A 22,410-nucleotide genomic window follows, 5' to 3' on the forward strand; every position below is an offset into this window, starting at 1 on the left:
AAACATCTCATACGTGTGCAGTTATCAACTTCTTGTAATTCTATTACCTTTTGTATTTTTATGACATGCCATGGCTATTTTGTTAGGTACAGACAAGTTCATGATTATTACATTCTCTTTGTAGACTGTTTCATTCATTGTGAAATACCCTTCTATATCCCTGCAATGCTGTTTGCCATAAGTTCCAATTTTGTTATTATTGCCTCGTTTGTTTTATTTTCTTCTTTTAAAAAATTGAAATGAACTCAGAAGTTTCTTGGTTTTGTTTTTTATAGTCAGATTTATTAGTTTCTATGGTTGGTACTGTTTCTTATATCCTATATGTTCCCTCTATGTTTACTTTTCTTGTAAATGTTATCTTTACTAGTTCTTCTGGTGATTTATGTGGGCGATAAATGCTCTCAGGTTTTGTATGCCTGAAATATCTTATTTGCTCTCCCTCTTAAATAATTTAGCTGTACATAAAATTTTAGGTTGACAACTGCTTTTTCTCTGCACTCTGAAGATCTTATTTCATTGTCTCCAGGCATCTATTCTGCTTATGTGGTATCTCCTGTCAGCATAATTATTACTTCCCTCTGGTAGTTTTCAATATTTTCTTTTCATTCTTGAGGTTCCACAGTTTAAGATGTGTCAAAGTATGAATTTACTATTATTTACCCTACTTGGTGCTCAGTATTTATGTTGAGGACTCACTTCTGTTTCTTAATGCTTAAAAAAATCTCAGTTATTATCTCCTCAAATATTCTCTACTACTCCCTCCATTCTCTTCTCCTGGAATTCTTTTTGATGTGTGTTGGAGACTCAACTCATCTTCTGTGTCAATTGCTCTTTGATATTTCTCTCTTTGTCTCACTGGGATGGAGAACTCCTCAATACCATTTTCTAATTTTTAAAATCTGTGTCTACCATTTAAACCATCTACTTACCTTATTTCAATTTATTTATTGTTTCCAAGATTTCTAATGGTTTTTAATTTTTAAAATATACTCTAGTTTTATTTCCATATTTAAGTACCAACTTAAGGCATCTGAACCATAAGTATCTTCCTAAACCTAGCTTTTAACTATCGCTCTGGTTAGTTAGCATCAGAGCTTTATATATGTTATAACCATGCACAAAATCCTTTTGAACACCACTAGAAAATTCCACTGTCTTCTGGTGACTAACATGAGCTCTATTTCTACTATTCTCCTTCAAATTGAGAACTCTATGGCCTTTTGTTTGCTCCCTCGTGTAACAGGCTCTTACTCATTGCCCAAGATTGAGGATTTCCAAGACACAAACACTGTTGCAGTGCCAATCTTTGTACTGAAATTGGTTAAAGCAGAGAGCTAAATCAAAAACTTTTTTTTGAAAGCTAAATCCCTTTTTCAAGTTCAACAGAAAAGCAACAAAACTTTCAGAAATATTTATAACATTCCCAGTTGAAGACAGCTGGGAAAAGAATGGGTACTAAGGCAGGAACAGACAGTAAGAGGAGTCAAGAGGTAATAATCCCTTTTATTAGCACTCCTCATTACTATTTGCACTTATATTTCAGCCACTCTCCAAATAAATGAAAGCACAGCTATTACAACGCCAAAGCAAAAGCTATTCTTATTGGGAAAAACACCAATGTTTGGACTTCTGGGGTTACTGTGACCTGGTTTGCTGAAAGATAAAACAAAGACTACTGAACACATCAAAACCATGGCTTATACTGTTATCACCTGTGACAATCATAGAAGACTAGATTTATACTGCATGCAATAATATGAGCTGCTGCTTTAGAGGACATCTTTCAATTTGTTTTTTATTATGATACAGGCAACAGCCAAGCCATAAACTAAATCAACATTTACCTTTTAGACACTGTGCAATTTCTTTAGAAATGACACCAAAAACTCTTAAAAAGGATCACAGTATTCCCTTTGAAATTTTGTAATAAGTTACCTCACCTGTTCTTTATGGCCAGTTTAAGTTCATTGAAAACATCAGATAGTAAAGATACAATAGTACACATACAGATTATTCATTGGGTCTAGATGTAGTCAAAGCAATTTAACATACCAGGCATGTTTTTGAACAAACCCATATTACAAGCTGCTTAGAGATATAAAACTGCAATTGATAATGTATTTCAGAAATGAGAGGTTCTTAGTCATTTTTATTTCTTCAGAATTTCACAGAAAAGTCAATTTTATAATTTCAAAGAAGATAAGGAAACAAAGGAAACCCTAGCATCTTTATTTGGGGACAGAGAAAAACAGAAAGCAAAATGAACAAACTTTGGACAAGATAAACTTGAATTTATTGGATAAGCAAAGACTGAAAGAAAAAAGTATAGAGAGGATGATCAAGCGTCAGAATTATTGGTTGTGAAAAGTGAAGAGAAAAGAGAATGCCACTAGCTAGTATCACAGTGAGTTTGAATTGGTCATTACAGGAAATACTGCCACGACCTCATACATACACACTAAAATGTATTACACTCACCCTGACAAGAACATACCATTGCACAGAGTTTAAAGTAGTATTTCATCAATTCAAGGTTAAAACGAAATTTAAAAGGGAGATGTTAACAAATTCACATGAACATACTGAAGAACTGGACAGAACTCATTTCTCAGGACAACAACATATATTCAAATAACAATGATAGCGTGCAAAATGTGTTATCTACCCCAGTAGACTATACTTTCTTGAAGATGAAAACCATATTTCATTCATCCCAACCTCCACAGTGCCTTGCAGACTGCCACCATGCCTAGACAGGAACACCAGCTTTCCCAGCTCCTTGTCATCCTATGAAGGAACAAAATTAACAGGGAACAGCCAGCCCTCCTGCAACCCACGAGAAAACAGAATCCCATCCCACACTACAGTCAGTAAACCTTTCTAAGCCACGGGCTGAATTCTGTGAGGCCTAGGCATCTTCCATCCTATTGAACAGTGGCTTTCAAACTGCTTTTATCACAATTCACAGCAAAAAATATATTTTATCACACAACTCTATACATACGTGTGTATATGTAACTGAAACAAAAAATTTTGTTCAATTATATTTACTTAACCTTACCAAGTAAATAATGTGCTCTGTTATTTTCCACTGCATTTCTTTTTAAAACTTGCTGGTCACAACGCACTCAATTTTGCTATCCATCAGTGAGTTACAACATACAGTCTGAATAACACCACTCCGGGACAGTGGTCTTCAAAGTGGGGTACATGTACCCGAGGGGGTACATAAAGACTTTCCAAGGGATTCATAGGCACATGTTGTTTTAAAGGAATCAAACTCTAGATCCTCAACTTCCATAAATAATCTTTCCTAAAACAGAGGGGTATTTATGTGTAGAGTCTCTTTGCCCACCTTCCTTTTCTTAACACCCTTCTCCCTACTTAACAAATGAAAGGCTTTCACCCATCCTGAGTTTTACTATGGTTCACTACCTTACTGTGTAAAAACTTCTCTGTGATATCAAACCAGAGGAACAATTTAAAATATCAATGTCAGTAACAAAAAAGTGAATGACTGGGCTTCCCCGGTGCCTCAGTGGTTAAGAATCCACCTGCCAATGCAGGGGACACGGGTTCAAGCCGTGCTCTGGGAAGATCCCACATGCCGCGGAGCAACTAAGCCCATGTGCCACAATTACTGAGCCCACATGCCACAACTACTGAGGCCCACGCGCCTAGAACCCGTGCTCCGCAACAAGAGAAGCCACCGCAATGAGAAGCCTGCACACCGCAATGAAGAGTAGCCCCCGCTCGCCACAACTAGAGAAAGCCCGCGTGCAGCAATGAAGACCCAACACAGCCAGAAATAAATGAATAAATAAACTTATTTTTAAAAAGTGAATGACTAATAACTGGGTAACAAATCTTTTGGCAGGTCATGTGGATTGCAAAGTCTATTTCAACAAAACTGAAAGAAGATCTATTTGAGTTGTCAGCCTATAGAATAAAAATATTTTTGAAGCTAGAGCACTATGTGATTTAACAAGTAATTCAGAAAGAGTTAAGAGAATAAAAGTCACTATTTTAAAAAAAAAATACCACTTCTATTTCTGTCTACTTATTTATGAGATCAAGGGCTTAACTTATATCTTTTTTTTTTTTTTTTTTGCCACGCTGTGCGGCTTGTGGGATCTCAGTTCCCTGACCAGTGACTGAACCTGGACCATAGCAGTGAAAGCCCAGAATCCTAACCATTAGGCCACCAGGGAACTCCCAACTTATATCTATTAAAAAAAAAAAAAAGAAACATACCTTTTTCTAGACATTAATAATATTCACCAGATGTTAATGACTTAATTGGGAGGGAGAACCAATATATCTCATAAGACCTGCATTTCCAATAATTTTTACAACTTAATAATTATTTTTTAAGTGTGTACAATATTTATGTAATCAATTGTGTATTTTAACTGTAATGATATCTCAATACAGAAGAATTTACATGCATATTTTTATTGCAGAGATGTCTGACCAATTTTTTTTAATGGCTTTCAAGCACAAAATATTACTTTAGGCCGGTGGTTCTCAAAGTGTGGCCCCTGAACCAACAATATCAGCATCACCTGGTAACTTTCTAGAAATGCAAATTCTAGGATCCCACAGACCTAGTGAATCAGAAACTCTGGGGGTGCGGCCCAGCAATCTTTGTTTTAACAAACCCTATAGGTAAAATTCTGATGCACACTCAGGTCTGTGTGCTAAAAAACACTTTTTAGAATAAAATTCTGAGGGAGATGTTAAAAAAAAAACAAACACCTAACACAAGGAGGAGAAAAATGTAAAATTCCTTAAGAATTTATTCATGTATTTTTTATTAAATGGATGGTGATGGATATTAAATCACTATGATTGATTCCACTGGATATGTTTAAAAGCATGAAGTTTTAATTTAAATTGTCAGTATTAACAATACGATAGAATTTACATCCTTCGAATTTTTTACGTTTAAAATTAAAAAACTTTTAAGGTGTGAGAGATGTTTATATAATCATTTTACAGAGTATATAAACTGAAAAGTTGAAGGATCACTGGTCGATAGTAGTGGTTCTCAAACTGTGGCCCTTGGACTGGCCATACTGCAATCGCCTACAAGTTTATTAGAAATGCAAATTCTCAGGCTCCAGCCCAACATACCGTGTTCCAACAAGTTCTCCAGGTGATTTTCATCCACTTTAAAGTTTGAGAGCTGGTGGTCTATACTAGAACAGTGGTTCCCAAAATTTGGTGTGCATCGGAATTACCTGGTGAGCTTCTTAAAACACTGACTGCTAGACCCTAATCCCAGAGTGTCTGGCTCAATAAATCTGGGGTAGGATCCAAAATTTTGCATTTCTAACAAGTTTCCCAGGAGATAATAATGCTGATGCTGCTATTCCACAATCACACTTTGAGAATCACTCACTGGTCTAGAGGGCTGTGGAAATCCTATCTATACTTTCCTATGTCAATACCCAAAATGTAAACCCTTTCCCTCATCCTTCAGAGTAGATCTCCCTCGTGATATGCTCCCATACATTTGCCTTATACACTTTGCTTTTTTTTTTTAAACAACTCACTATTACTTAATCTGTTTTCCTCAGTAGAGTTCAACTCCTATGAGTAAAAGAGCCACATGAATCTTGCCCCTTCTGTATACCCAGCACCTAGGCACAATGCCCACCTCAAAGTAGGTATTAAACATATTAACTGATAATTAACATTTGTTGAAAGATTACATGAAATGTCAGTTTTACTATAACACGACTAAGGCTATTATTAGAATGCCAACAGTCCTGATTTGCCCGGGGCTATCTCCCAAGTGCTAAGGGGACTGAAAGTCCTGTGTCCCAGGACTATCTAGCCTACCATCTTAAATATCATCAAGGGCAAAAGACAAAGGAATATCTGAATAATGCATTATTCAACTTGTTTTTCAATTTCATTATTAACCCGAGCCTCTAAATAGGCTTCTATTATACTATGCAAGTAGAAATAAAATCAAGATTTATTCAATGATAAAATTAACATTGTACTACCAAGAAACTTGACATTTTAAGGCAGTTTTAGTATGGGGGTTAGGGGAAGACTTATAAACTTACCCTCTTTAGCCAAATACAACTCTTTAAATTTTGCTCTCTTTTGATTAAATTCTTGCTCAAGCTGCTGCTTTGCACGTAAAAATTCTGCATTAATTTTTTCCAATTCTGCTACCCGTTGCTGAAGAGAAACTGGAAAGAAAAATACTAGTTAACAAGTAGTAACTTTTATTCATAAATTAAGTTACAAGAATAAATTAGTATTGCGGCTACACATTTCTATACTGAAACAAGTGGTCAACCTTCTTCCAAAGATCTAATATATTCTAGGAAATTCTACTTTTTCAAAAAAGACACTTCTCCTAGACTTAATACACACATTGTGAATGAATCATGTAAAGTGAAACAGCACGTATATGGAGAATCGCATAAGGCAAATTTCCCAAAAGAAGGCTTCTAAGTTCCTTTGTATAACTGACAGAATGTCAATCCACTTACAGAATCGTTAAATATTGGATTATTTGGGCTATTTACCCCACAAATGAACCCACTACCAATCTTGCTAGCTTCTGTCTCTCTCAAGTGTTATGAGCAAAATCTAAAGGGCACCCTGATTAGGACAGCCATATCAGCCTGAACCACTCTCCCAATTTCAAGATGATTCATTACCATTATACTGAAATCATAATCAAGAAACCTTTCATATAGAAAGGATACAGAATCGTACATTCTGTATGAACTCTCAATGACTGGGAGATTATCTGGTTTTTAGATTAATTTGATTGTGGTATGGCAGGGATTGGGACACATTTTTACTTCAGGGGCTCTATAATTTGGCCACAGCTAAATATATAAACACCTTTCCTGACCAAACCCAGAGGGTCTTTTGGTTCAAGAAAGGAGAGGGAAATTCAGGAGTCCAAACCCCTGACCTCCTCCTTTTCCCCAACAGCAACCTAGCCACAAAGCTATGACCCTAATCGCTCCAGGGGATACTTATCAGTACTAACACCTCTGCCTGATTACCTAGATCAGCAGAGGTCTCAGTTCCCTACAACGAGCCACCCCCAGATAATGATGATTTACTAAAATTTTAACCATGATCTGAGATTATCTCTGAAGGTCTTCCCCCCACAACCTATTATTCAATTTAATCGAGATTATAATTTTATAACACACAGAAAAAAGACTGGAAAAAATGCACCAATGATTTGTCTATGAGAAATAGAATTATGGCTCATTAATTTCTTCCATGTGCTTTTCAAAGTTCTCTACAACTCCTTTGATAATAAACAATTAACTAAAACCACTATTTGTTCATTCCCATGACATCTTCAGACTAGCTCCGCTACAGATCTAACAGCATCGATGCAATCCATGGCAAAAAAAGGAAATGACAGTTGCTTTGAGTTCCATGTCATTAAAGGTAAGGAGTCATTTTGAGGAGCAAACATCTAGGATCTTTAGGTCAAAGCAAAGAATGACATCTGGTCATCTGAACATGTGCTAACCTTCGGAGAAAGACAAGGATGGAGAATCCACTGGAAGGAGGAAACGTGCAGTTATTTCATATTTACCATTTGAAATCATGAAGGAAATGGGTTCTCTGTGCTATTTCCTTGTCTTGGTATTTTTATTGTCCAATTCCAATTGTTAAATAAATTAAGCAAATTTTCCACTTAATATTTTAAAGTTACTGGTACCTACTGATCAATACATGGGTTAAGGAAGGGCACTGGAAAATAAAGAAAGAAGAAAAAGCAGGATCCCTCTGTTCTTACTTTTCCCTAACAACTACACTCCCACCCACTACTACCTTCTACTAAAACACACTCACATACATACACACACACACACACACAAAATGTCCATACCTTTCAACATTATATTTATATTTAGGAGCGAAGGCTAATGAATCAATAAAAACTAAAATGCAGCCTTTAAAATTACAGCCAAGAAAGATTAAGTGTGTTTCCAATACTCCCAACGCTGTCCTGGCTCTGACCCACAGTTCAGACGCCATCCACACCCACAGGTCTGGCTGCCTCTCTCCACGATTCAGAACAAATTTCAATTCCAGGAGTCATGATCCCATTGAGGATACACCAAATAACTCCCTTATTTGTTTTCTTAATAAAAAAATTTAAAATCCCCCCCAAATTTTTTTTAACTCCACCTCAAGTACTTCTAACATACTGCAATTCTACAACACAAAGGCCAAAACAACTGCTTTTTACAAGAATGCCTCTACTGCTATATGTAGAAAAACCAATTCACCTTGCATAAGACAGTAAGAAAGTTTACAAACAGGCATATCCTATATCATAATGCATGAGCAACCAACCACAAATCAAACTGAAAACAGATCTCATCACACAAAATACTTTATTATTTTTCTAACGTGGTGACGAGCAGTTCACAATAACTAGCTAATAGTTCATGTAAAAACCACTTAGCCTGGCATATAGAAAAAAAAGGATGTTAGCTGTAAACTAGTGAGATTTACTGATACTAAATGAATAAGGAGAGACTTCCCTGGTGGTCCAGAGGTTAAGACTCCACACTCCCAATGCAGGGGGCCAGGATTCAATCCCTGGTCAGGGAACTAGATCCCACGTGCCACAGCTAAAGATCCCGTGTGCCACAACTAAGACCTGGCGCAGCCAAATAAATAAATAAAAATTTTTTTTAATGAATAAGGGAAAACAGCAGAGTGATCAACTGGCTTTGACAAAAGACCAGAAGTCACTTCCAGCCTCATGATTCTGACTCAGTTCCATGCTTATTTAGACTTCCAGCTCATATCCTTCCCTACTACCATGTATCAACACGGACAAACTGTTAACACCAACTTCAACAATATTAAGCCTGCTGTAACTCACAGCTGAGAGCTATTAGTATTCAGCCTTTGTTAAACATTCCACACATTCTGTATATTGCTACCTTCGTTTGAGTAATAAAAAAAGGGAGAACACTATGTTATGCAATGGCTTCTTTTAATGCTTGACATACAAAGGGAAAAATTATTACATCATTTATTCAAAATGTCTGCATTGGTGGTACAGGGGTGAGCATAGCTGCCTTCCAAAATGTCTGAATTAAGCAACAATACAGAAAGAAAAGAATAATATGGCAAATAAATGAAGGAAATATTCAATAATTCTTAGGTATATCTCCTTCCCTAATTTTGATATGAATGGGAAAATATGTAATAACTTAAAAATATCTTTAAGCCTCAAGCTGCGTCCTACTATTACATTCCTCTAAGTGTACTAAATTTGATGAGACATTATCAATGGGAAAAGAAAAAAAATACAGTCTAGGTCAAATATTACTACAATCAGAATCTTTCTGTTTAAAAATGTTCAAGATCCAAGAAAACACCTATTTCAAGGAAAAAAGAAAAAAGCATAACTCCAGTGGAACAAAAGAATCTGAACAGTTCCTGAAACTCAGAAGTCTTAACCTGTGTATCACTGGCTTTTAAAATGAAACTGTTAAGTATGGTAGGTACGTACACCCATCCAATGGAATAATATCAAGTCAGAAAAATTACATTAAAAGATTAAGACAAAATTAGATATAACATAATATGATCTTTGGAAAATATATGTATTAAAAAAAGACTGGCAAGAATATGCCAAATTATATTCAGAGAGGCAACCACTCTGAATCAAAGCATAATTAAAAGGATAAATTAGGGACTTCCCTGGTGATGCAGTGGTTAAGAATCTGCCTGCCAATGCAGGGGACACGGGTTCCACCCCTGCTCCAGGAAGATCCCACATGCCACACAGCAACTTAAGCCCATGCTCCACAACTACTGAGCCTGCCCTCTAGAGCCCATGAGCCACAACTACTGAAGCCCGTGCACCTAGAGCCCGTGGCCCGCTATGAGAAAAGCCACCGCAGTGAGAAGCCCGTGCACTGCAACGAAGAGTAGCCCCCGTTCGCCGCAACTAGAGAAAAAGCCCGCAAGCAGCAACGAAGACCCAATGCAGTCAAAAATAAGTAATTTTTTTTAAAAAGGGATAAATTACATTGATTGCGTTTAAATTAAAAGATAATAAGGTGCTTCATCTTTTTTTTTAGTTTTACTGATTATAATTTTATCTTATTGCTCCATCTCAATCTCTCTGCTCATAAAAAGTGCACATAACTTACTTCAGTGGTCTTAAAATATTTTAACACACTAAATAGTCATTTTTTAAAACTACACTTATATTTTCCCAGGACAAACAATGTGCTAAAACAGATAAATTTTCTAAAAAAATAATCTCGGGACTTCCCTGGTGGTCCGGTGGTTAAGACTCCAAGCTTCCACTACAGGGAGCATGGGTTCGATCCCTGGTCAGGGAGCTAAGATCCCACATGCCACATGGTGTGGCCAAAAAATAAATAAATAAATAATCTCTTCTGTTTCAGAAGTGGCCTTCCAGCTAGCAAACTACCTTCTCCCTGTACTCTGAAAACTAATCATGTCCAGCCTCTTTGAGGAATTACTAAAAATGATTATAATTTGCAGTAAATCTACCCACTGAATTGTGCTTTGTTTAGAGAATATTAAGTAAATCCACAATTACTTAGCATGCCTCAAAAAGGAAGGGGAAAAGAGAAAGTAAAGTAAAGCAGTCCACAAGCAGGTTAACATTACCAATCACTTTACAATATTAGAGGAAACAGATATGGCATTTGGGAATCACTTTTTCCATAATACTAAAGATAATCATAAATTCTTTAGTATAATAGAAAGTTGTCATTTCACTTCATATAATCCTCCAAACTCTGACTTTAGCAACTTTAAGAAACTGCATCCTTTTACCTTGTCCATTTACTCAGATGAACCATTCTAAAACAAAAAAACATCTGGTGATGAAGTTTACACAGACGTCTTCTTAGCCTTCCTTATGTGAACCAAAGTGAAAATCCTTATTTTCTTTATTCTTTTTTGCAACTCTCTTAAATAATTACCCGTCATAATATTTCAGATAAAAGATAATAATACTTTTAAAATGATGGGTTTCAAATAAGAAAGTCAATTATTTCTCATGTAAAGATTAGGTGTTTATGTAAATGACTTGAAAATGTTGTTATAAATCCAGGAAAAATATTAAATGAAAGAACAAACTGGCACCAAATTTTAATTCAGGTGGAAAATGAGATAATGAAAAACTAATTAAGAAGAGTCTTCAAAAGGGCAAAAGCAGAATTAAGGATGGAAAAGACTGATTTGGGGGAGAGGTAGCAGGGGTGGCAAGGATAAAGGTGGGAAGAATCAAAAGACACAAGAATATTTTCTAATTTTCAGCCTCCCTAGAGATGTTAATGATCAAAATTAACTAATAACCTCTAGCCATTTGCAGTGTGGAATTTTCTGGGTCTAATTTTTAGTTTACATAATTGAGTGGGAATAATTAGGATCATAGTGTTGCAAGGATTTTAGAGATTATTCTAGTCCAGTGTATTTCAAACTAAATGTCAATCCATTAGTGAGTTGTTACATCAATTTAGTGATTAGCAATCTGCCTTTTATTTATTTATTTATTTTTAATTTATTTATTTTATTTATTTTATTTTTTTTTGGCTGCATTGGGTCTTTGTTGCTGCGTGCGGGCTTTCTCTGGTTGCGGCGAGCGGTGGCTACTTTTCGTTGCGGTGTGCAGGCTTCTCATTGTGGGGGCTTCTCTTGTCGCGGAGCACGGGCTCTAGGCGCCCGGGCTTCAGTAGTTGCGGCACGCAGGCTCAGTAGTTGTGGCTCGCGGGCTCTAGAGCGCAGGCTCAGTAGTTGTGGCACACAGGCTTAGCTGCTCCGCGGCATGTGGGATCTTCCTGGGCCAGGGCTCGAACCTGTGTCCCCTGCATTGGCAGGCGGATTCTTAACCACTGTGCCACCAGGGAAGCCCCAGCAGTCTGCTTTTTAAAGTTAATAAAATATAATAGGAAATATCAGCAACACATTTAATATGGGTATGTGTTATTTCATAACTGGGTTGCAATGAAAAAAGTGTTTCTTACTGTGGAGAGAGGTTAAAATAGTTTGAAAACCACCAATTCCTAACTCATGCAGGAATCCATTTCTATAACAACACAGACGTGTGATCATATGGCTTACACATGAACATAAATCTAATAACTCAGTTCACTGCCTCATGGGGTAGCCAATTCCACCATTAAGAGATTTTAGATTATCTTTCCCCCTTTACTTGGACAATTGGTCATCTGTTAGAAATATCTGTTTTTAGTAACAGGACCCTAAATCATCTTCCTGAGAGATCTTAGTTCTGGCCTACAGAATTAGCAAGGAAAATTTCTAATATCTAACATCTATACTTGCCCTCTCCTTTCTTCTCCAGATGAAACATCTCCTAACCCTTTAATAACTTCTAAATTCATTATCTCAGTTGCTCTCTCTGCACACTACAGTTAGTCAAAATTCTACATAAAATAGGACACACTGATCCTAACACAATAACAGCTTAGTAGAAACATTATATCTGGGGGCTAATGTACTGTAAATTTACCCTAGCTTTTTTTGGCCATGACCTCACATTGTCATTGTTAGCCCGTAAGATTAATGTTAATCTAACACTCTCCTTAAATCCTTTTCACTTAAACTTAAGCCAAGGCTTCCTCCAACCTATACTAGTGTGGTTCAGCCATACTGCAGAGTTTTGTTTGAAAACAAAGTTTTAAGTTAAAGCTAGAGATAGAGCCCTTTGGTGCATCACCCGAGATCTCAGGAGAGGTTGATATTGATATATTAGATTGCTCTATTAGTTACAAATTCATTCCAACTATCCTCAGTATCAGATCACATTTCATCTTATCCATGATTTCATACCAGTATAGTCAAATGCCTTATTAAAATTCAAAAATAAGCCATCTACAATTTCAGAGTCAGAGAGGCTTGTGCTTCAACCCAAACCCAAGCACTTCCATTACATGAACTGGGGAAAACAGTTTAACCTTTCCAAGATTTCATTAAAATAAAGATGATACCCATTTTGCAGAGTATCACATGCAATGAGGATTAAATATACCATCATATAAAAGCAACTCACATATAATAGGCACTTAAATGTTACTATTAACAACTTCAGAATTTAAATAATTTCAGGTTGATAACTATCCTTAAAAAAAAAGGAGATGTACATTAGGCTCAACTTGTTCTAGAGATTCTTCCTAGTGATAACTACAAAATCATTTTATTTTCTAAAATGTTCATAAATCACTTACTTAATAATCAATTCCTTTTTAAGTGTTCCAGAAATTGTATTTAAGCAAAGTTATCAATTAAGACAAGCAGGTAAACGAAGTTTTGAAAAAAGTCAAAAACAGAGAAAAGCAACTGTGAACAAAAGAATGGGGATTTCAAGGAATGTTCAGTAGATAAACAATGCAGTATAAACTATATTCCAGGCTCTATTCCTATATTTTTAAAGGCTATAAAGCTATATTCCACCATATACTCCCATATGGAATATATATTGACAATGTGAACCATGCAAAGTCTGAAACAAATAAAGATAACTTGAAAAATAAACTATACAACACTACTATATATTAAATAGATAACCAACAAAGACCTACTGTATAGCACAGTGACCTATACTCAATATTTTGTAATAACCTATAAAGGAAAAGAATCTGAAAAAGAATATATGCACACACAGACACATATAACTGAATCACTGTGCTGTATACCTGAAACTAACACGACATTGTAAATCAACAGTACTTCAATTTTTAAAAAAATCTAACTATATGGTTGAAATAAACTATGGACATTTTTGAATACTGGTCAAGATATACAATACAGTTCAACCACCATTACATTCATTTCACCAGATAATTTTTCAATCACCTTAATTTCTGATTACATTTAGCCCAATTACCATAACTGTCAAAAGCCTGTGTTCAACAGCTGATATAAATATGCATGGATAAAAATGGATAGTTACCTATTCAATTTGTACAAACTGGTATTATTCTACTTCTCAAGTATATCAAATACCAAATGCCAAGCCAGATGAAAAAGCATGATTGTGTCATTTGCAGAGGCATGGATGGACCTAGAGACTGTCATACAGAGTGAAGTCAGTCACAAAGAGAAAAACAAATATCGTATGCTAACACATATATGTGGTATGTAGAAAAATGGTATAGATGATCTTATTTGCAAAGCAGAAATAGAGACACAGAGGTAGAGAATAAACATATGCATACAAAGGGGAAGGGCGGGGGGGTGTGGGATGAATTGGGAGACTGGGATTGACATATATACACTATTGATACTATGTATAAAATAGATAACTAATGAGAACCTACTGTATAGCACAGGGAATTCTACTCAATGCTCTGTGGTGACCTAAATGGGAAGAAAATCCAAAAAAGGGGATATATGTATACATATAGCTGATTCACTTTCTGCACAGCAGAAACTAACAAAACATTGTAAAGCAACTATACTCCAATAAAAATTTAAAAAAAAAAAAAAAACTGGAAAAAAAAAAGAAAAAGCATGACTCTCACTGGACTGATAAGCAGATATCAGTCTGCTTATATTATTAACAGATAATATTGGATATTTAGATATTTTTAAATATTTTAATATTTTACAAGACAAAGAAAGCTATTCAAAACTTAAATACCTTAAGTTTAAAACTTAAAGAAGGCTTACTTAAGGAAACAGCCAAAAGAATTCAGTTTTCTGAATAACTGAATGCCTATTAACTCTACTGGCATTCACAAGTAGAACTACATCATGCCACTTCAGGACCTGGCTTCGAACTCTGAGAATTCACTATCAGTGAAGTTGCATTTAATCCTTACTTTGTGCTTGAATTAACCAAGTGTCAGTAAGGTTGCTGGTGGGAATGCAAAATAGTACAACCACTTTGGAAAACAGTTTGGCTGTTCCTTACAAACACACACCTACCATATGATACAGAAATCCTACAAATGAAAACATATTTCCACACAAAGATTTGTATACAAATGCTCGCAGCAGCTTTACTTATAATAGCCAAAAATTGGAAATAACCCAAATGCCCACTATAAATGGACAAATAACAGTGTATCCATACAATGGAATATTAGACAGCAACAAAAAGGAATGCATTACTAATCACACAACATGGCTAAATCTCAATAACATCATGCTCAGTGAAAGAAATCAGATACAAAAAGTATGATCCCACTTACATGAAATTCTAGAAAAGGCAAAAGGATAATGACAGAAAGCAGATCAGCATTTGCCCAGAAGTGGGGGGAGGAATTTAACCACAAAGTGTCATGAAAGAACTTTTTGGGTTAAAACGTTCTATAAAACAATTATGGTGATGGTTACAAACTATATAGGTTTTTGAAAACTCATGAATCTATATACTTAAAACTAGTAAATTTTAGCATAAATTATTTTTAAATCAGCTTTATTGTGGTATGTGTTTACAATTACAAGAATAAATTAGTGCTTGGTAACAGCCTAAGTGCTATCCTCATAGCCAATTTTATTATCCTCATAGCACTTATCACTATCTGAAATTATTTCTCTAAATATCTGACTGTTTAAATATTGCTCCATACTCAAGCAGACCCTCAGTGAAAACTGAGACTTTACGTATTCTGCTCGTTGCTACATTTCCAACATCTAGAACTGTGGCTAGCGCATGGAAGGTGTTCAATAAACATTTACTAAATAAATAAGTAAACGAAAAAGTGAGCTGGAATAACTAAAACCCACTGATGAAGAGGAACATAAGTCAGGATTTTAAAAGATAGCAAGGATCTAAAGAAGCAAAGGAGAGAAGAGTATTCAACTGGGAACAATCAAAGGCAAAGGGAGCAAGACAGTAATGCATATCTGTCTAGGAGCCAGCAAGCAAACATCTCTGACATGGGGAAAACTGCGACTTTCCCCACTTTGCACGTTAAGTCCCAATGAGTTACTTCTTGGCTTTCCAATATGGTAGCCACTAGCCACATGAGGCTACTGAACACCTGAAATATGGCTATCTGAATTAAGGTATGTGTTAAGTATGAAATATATATCGAATTTTGAAGACTTTAGTACAAAAAAAATTTTACTATCTCATTAATACTTTCTATAGTGATCACATGTAGAAATTGTAACATCTGGAATATACTGGGTAAATAAAATACATTATTAATTACCACAGAAAGTTATACACAAATGTTCAGAGAAGCATTATTCATAATAGCTAAAAAAAGGAAACCCAAATGTCAATCAACTGATGAATGGATAAACAAAATTTGGTATATTCAGACAACGGACTATTATATGTCCAAAAAAGGAATGAAGTACTGAAAAGTTACAAGAGCCTTGAAAACATTATGTTAAGTGAAAGAAGCCAGACACCAAAGGCTACATATTGTAGGATTCCATTTATATGTAATGTCCAGAAAGCGAAAATCCATAGCAACTAAAAAATTAGTGGTTTTGAGTTAAAACCACTAATTAATTAATGGTTTTAATTAAATTAAATGGTTTTAATGGTTTTAATTAAAATTATTTTGCTATATGAATTAAATCTCAATAAAGCTGTTTTTTTTTTTAATTTATTTCACTTGTTTCTCTATTTGGAAGTGTTTGTTTTGATTTTTTTTACTTTTTTAATGCGGCTGCTAGAAAAAACTTAAAGTTACACCCTTTGGCTCACATTACATCTCTACTGGACAACACTGTTCTAGAGAGCTTATGGTGGGGGGTGATACCCTGGATATTTTGAGCTCTCAGTTTTACCTCTATTTTTCTTACACTCTCCATTTTTCCCAATTTGCCAGCCTGCTTCAAGTATCACCATACTTCAGGGCCAACTTAGACACTAAGATCAGTCATCTTAAAACGCTAGATTCCCTTCTCCCCTGTGCTTTTACAGTTAACAACAGTGTTACTCTACTATAGTATGCAGACTGTTACTGGTCTAATAAGATAAGGAGTTTGTGTAAGAACATAAAATCAACTAAGACCCTAAGCACATTGCTCAGTTCATCGGACATTTTCTGATGAAGGAAGCAGTACACTAATTTACATTCTGGTGCAAGTTCTTTCTCCCCTTGCAGAGCACTGCTGTAGTAGACAACTGTCATATCCATGGCTGCCCATCATTTTTTAGTCTTTCTACATTTAAAGACATTCCATTTTATGAGTTTCAGCTCTCCAAAACAGAATTCAAACACAAATTCCCAGTCTCCCTTGAAACCAGAATGCAGGCATGTCACCTAAGGCTCTCCAATCAGACACACACAAATGCAACTTCAATTCAGAACTGAGCAGTGTAAAGAAACAAGGTTCCATTCTTGCTGCTGGAAGGCTTTCAGTAGCTTCCCAGTGGTTAGTCCAGTTCCTGAAGCAGAAACGGCATCAGTAAAAGCAGCAATAGCAACTGTATTAAAATGGAGCTTCATATGCTCCTCGGCACCAGAGGAAACAGTCTTTCCTGTCAGGCCAGTTCTGTGGCAGCTTTTAGCCATAGACAGCAGTGATTCTCAAAGTGTGCTTCTGAGACCACAGAATCACTATCACCTGGGAACATGTTAAAAGTGGAAATTCTCAGACCCCATCCCAGACTATCTTGATTCAGAAATTCTGGGTGTGGGGCCCAGAAATGTGCTGTAATAAGCTCTTGAGATGCATGCTACAGTTTGAGAACCAATGGCCTAGAATCTATTTCTCCCTGCTTTCCCAATGACTCTGTAAACTACTTCACATCTTCTCAAAAATTCCTTTTATGCTTAAACCAGACAAAACGTTTTGTTTGCAACAAAAAACACTGAGTGAAACATACCATATTGTCACTCCCATCACCATTCTCTTAAAAACTGCTCATAGAATGCTAGACACTGATTAAAAGAAAAAAAGAAAAAATCCACAAAGGTTAACATTGGTTAGAAAATAGAAAAAAACTCTGGAAACTCTGCTTATAATCAACCCGGTTGATTTATTTCATGACAGTATGTGGAGGCACATACTGACTTACTTCCGAAGAGTACACGAGTACAGTACGGAAAGGCGAGGGAGGGAGGGAGAGAAACTTCAGTTTCTTGAAACTGTAACAAACACTACCCAGCAGGGGTGATCAAGGCTAGCATCAACATAGATAACACTGATAAGCCACGCTGATAGTATGCATCCTTGATATGATGCAATGAAAATGGCACTTTACCTGTGTGGTCTTCTCCCCAAAACCCACAATCCCAGTCTATTCATGAGAAAAACATCAGCCAGATCCCAACCGACGGACAGTCTACAAAATACCGGATCAGTGCTTCTTAAAACTGACTAGGTCATCAAAAAGTCAGAGAAACTGTCACAGTCCAGAGGAGCCAAAGTACACATGGTGACTAAATGTAATGTGGTGTCTAGATAGTATCTAGAAACAGAAAAAGTTTATTAAGAAAAAGCTAAGGCTTTGCAGCCAATTAAGCCAACCATGCTCTTTTCCCCGCGGGGGCCCGGTGTGCAATGGCTGCAAACAGCAGCCTCCTCCGTAGTGTATGCAGCCTGTTGCCTGTATGGGTTGTCCTAAGAGACCCTGGGAACAGCCCTTTCCAGTGGACATTCGTGACTGGCGCGCTGTCCCCAATCTAGGCTCCAGACAGGTATGCATGGTGCCTTTGGAAAGCCCCAGGGCACAGTGGCCAGGGTCCACATAGGCCAAGTCATAATGTCCATCCGCACCAAGCTGCAGAACAAGGAGCATGCGATTGAGGCCCTCTGCAGGGCCAAGCTGAAGTTCTCTGGCTGCCAGAAGATCCACGTCTCCAAGAAGTGGGGATTTACTAAGTTTAATACAGATGAATTTGAAAATATGGTGGCAGAAAAGCGGCTCATCCCAGATGGCTGTGGGGTCAAGTACACCCCTAACCGTGGCCCCTGGACAAACAGCGGGCCCTGCACTCATGACAGCCTTGACACTGTCCCCTCCTTACTCACGCCCACCAATAAATTCTACTTTCCTGCCAAAAAAAAAAAAAGAAAGAAAAAGCTAAGGAAATCTGAATAAAGCAGGGACTTTAGTTAGGAGAAATGTGTCAATATTAGTTCATTAATTTTGACAAATGTACTATACTAATATATCATGTTTTTAACAAGGGAACCTGGATGTGCAGTATATGAAAACTCTGTCCTATCTTTCCAACTTTTCCATAAGTCTAAAACCATTTTAAAATAAAGTTTGTTTTTTTTTAAGCTATTGGCTAAACTGAATGGTTTTCAAATTCAAATAAATGAATACCTTTACTAAAGCTGTTACCAGAGGTCTGGCACTGTTCACCACGCAGCAAAGAGCAACTAGCCCTCCACACACCATCCCCACCACACTGCTCCGCCTCCAAAAGAGCCTTTAAGCTTAATAGAAATGAAAACCTCATGCATTTGAATGCTTAGCTGAGTAGACTTCCCTTCCCATCTGACTTACTATTATACTCTATAAGATCCAATTTTATCTCCTAACAAACTTAGTTTTGCTTAGAGTCAGAGAACAAAGGATATAGAAAAAGCAGAATTTAGAGATTAGTGCAGTTTGTTGAAAAGCCCCATAAGTGAGGAACAGATCCCACTGACTGGATGACTGGGTCACAGAGAAAAAATGAAATAAAACAATGACTAGAACTGAACTGGAATTTGGTTACATTTAAAGTAAAAGCAGGGGCTTCCCTGGTGGCGCAGTGGTTGAGAATCTGCCTGCTAATGCAGGGGACACGGGTTCGAACCCTGGTTTGGGAAGATCCCACATGCCACGGAGCAACTGGGCCCGTGAGCCACAATTACTGAGCCTGCGCGTCTGGAGCCTGTGCTCCGCAACAAGAGAGGCTGCGATAGTGAGAGGCCCGCGCACCGCGATGAAGAGTGGCCCCCCACTTGCCACAACTAGAGAAAGCCCTCGCACAGAAACGAAGACCCAACACAGCCATAAATAAATAAATAAATTTTAAAAAAATAAAATAAAATAAAGTAAAAGCAAACAAACCTAATTTTTAAAAATTCAGCAGCACTGGGGAAGTCACCAGTATATAGCTTGGTCCCAAAACTAATGTTCATAATAAGCCATTGATAAAAGATTCAGTGATATCCAGTGTATTCTGTTTAAGAAAACAGGGTAAAAGTGTAATTTATTTCAGAAAAATTGCTAAGAAAAATACATGCTATGCTCCTAGCACCTAGAACATGGTCTCTAAATACTGTTTCCCACAAAAAGTAACCAGGGTTCCTTGGAAAAAACTCTGATTCCCAGCCTGGGGCAGGAAGTATACAAGATAAACCTGGAACATCTTCCCACCTATTGGGGTTTTATCAAAGGACTTCCCTTTGTAACAAAGGAGTCAACTTACAAGGATTTAATGGGCAAAGATGAGATAATCTGAGCATCAGTGTGGTAGGTTGAACCAACCCTCCCCTCAGATGTATTAATTTCCTAATCACCAAACGTATAAACATTACCTTATATGGTAAAAGATATAATTAAGTTAAGGATCTTGAAAACAGTAGTTTATCCTGGACTATCCAGTGGGCCATAAATGCAATCGCATCTACCCTTACAAGAAACAGGAGTTCCTCAGCAGACACAAAGAGGACTATGCAATGTGATAACAGAAGCAGAAATTGGAGTGAGGAAGCCAAGGAATGCCAGCAGCCACCAGAAGCGGGAAGAGGCAAGGAACAGATGCTCCCCTAGAACTTCTGGAAGGAGCACAGACCTGCTGACACCTGATTTCAGCCCAGTGATACTGATTCTGGACGTCTGGCCTCCTCAACTGTGAGAGAATAAACTCCTGTTGTTTTAAGCCATCCAGTTATGGTAATTTGTTGGAGCAGCCATAGTAAACTAATATACTCAGTAACTACAATGAAGTAAAACATACACATTACTTAAATCCATGTGTTCTTGATGACACACGAAGGAAAAAAAACCTGACTGGTTACCTTTGAAGGGTTCTAGGCAACCAAGTCATTATTTTGAAAACTGGTAACCAAAGAGAAAACTAGTAAGCATTTATTCTCCATTTCCTACACCTTAAGGTAGCAAAATATACAAGGAGAATTTTTCTTTACAGAACTATTCCAGCTAATAACTTGCTATTTTACAAACCCTAATGAATGGAGAAATCTAGGCAATGATCAACAGTCCTAACATCTCAAAAAGAGACAACCAGACATTATGAGCCTCCTGATAGAGGTACACTCTACCACTTTGAAATATTCTTTTAAAAAGCAAAACAAAACCACCACAAAAAAATATAACACATAAAACCATATTTCAAACAAACAAAAACCTGGACCTAATCACTACTTTAGATCAAACTACCAATTTAGAGGAAACACAGAAGGAGGCAGAAGAATATGGAGACCAACACCACATGGATGCAATTAGGAAATTCCAGGTGTGAACAATCTACAGGGTGGATTTCTTCAACAGACAAATTGTAAGGGAAAAAAACAGACAGGACACACCAACCAATCTTAAGGATGGCTTTTATTTTGGATCCTGATTTGAACAAACAATTTTTTTTTAAGTTGAGACAACTGAGGAAATTTCAACACTGACTAGATATTCAGAAACACTAAAGAATTACTGTTACTGTTTTTAGGTGATATAGTAGTACTGCATCTTATGTTTACATACATACTAAAATGTTTCCAAATGAAATCATCTAGTGTCTGAGTTCTGCTATTAAAAATCCAGGAGGAGGAACCTCCCTGGTGGTGCAGTGGTTAAGAATCTGCCTGCCAATGGAGGGGACCCGTGTCCAATCCCTGGTCCGGGAAGATCCCACATGCCACAGAGCAACTAAGCCTGTGGGCCACAATTACTGGAGCCCGCAAGCCACAACTACTGAAGCCCGCACGCCTAGAGCCTGTGCTCCGCAACAAGAGAAGTCACCGCAATGAGAAGCCCGCGCACCGCAACAAAGAGTAGCCCCTGCTCAACCAACTAGAGAAAGCAACGTGCAGCAACGAAGACCCAATGCAGCCATAAGTAAATAAATTAATTAAAAAACAAAAAAAAACAAAACAAAAAACAAAACAACAACAACAAAAAAAATCCAGGAGGGAAGATGAGGAGAGGGCTATAGGTGAAACAAGACCGGCCATGCATTGATAATCATGATACATAGAGAGAGGGTGGTGGATCTACATACTAATCTCTTTACTTTTCAAGTGTTTAAAAAATTCCATATAAAAGACTAAGTTTGTTCTTTTTTTTTTTTTTTTTCTTTAAGTCTTACCATTTCTGTGTTTGAGGGCTTAAGTCTAAATCAGCTGAAAAATAGTGTACCTGGGCTTCCCTGGTGGCGCAGTGGTTGAGAATCTGCCTGCTAATGCAGGGGACACGGGTTCGAGCCCTGGTCTGGGAGGATTCCACATGCCACG

At 37.0% G+C, this 22,410-nt stretch overlaps 1 protein-coding gene and 1 non-coding gene across 2 annotated transcripts in view; one reads left to right on the forward strand and one right to left on the reverse strand.

Annotated features, from left to right (window-relative positions):
• RABEP1 (rabaptin, RAB GTPase binding effector protein 1) overlaps nt 1–22,410 on the reverse strand; it is a 105,109-nt gene that overhangs the window by 61,857 nt on the left and 20,842 nt on the right. Inside the window, exon 2 of the mRNA XM_059907727.1 lies at nt 6,081–6,209. Within this exon, the coding sequence (XP_059763710.1) occupies nt 6,081–6,209 (129 nt within the window). The remainder of the gene's footprint in view (nt 1–6,080; nt 6,210–22,410) is intronic.
• LOC132356242 (small nucleolar RNA SNORA70) lies at nt 18,449–18,583 on the forward strand. Its single transcript, XR_009499769.1, has one exon. It is a non-coding gene; the product is annotated as a small nucleolar RNA SNORA70 (small nucleolar RNA).

The sequence above is a fragment of the Balaenoptera ricei genome, chromosome 20 (assembly GCF_028023285.1).
Source record: "Balaenoptera ricei isolate mBalRic1 chromosome 20, mBalRic1.hap2, whole genome shotgun sequence".
NCBI classification, from domain to species: Eukaryota; Metazoa; Chordata; class Mammalia; order Artiodactyla; family Balaenopteridae; genus Balaenoptera; species Balaenoptera ricei.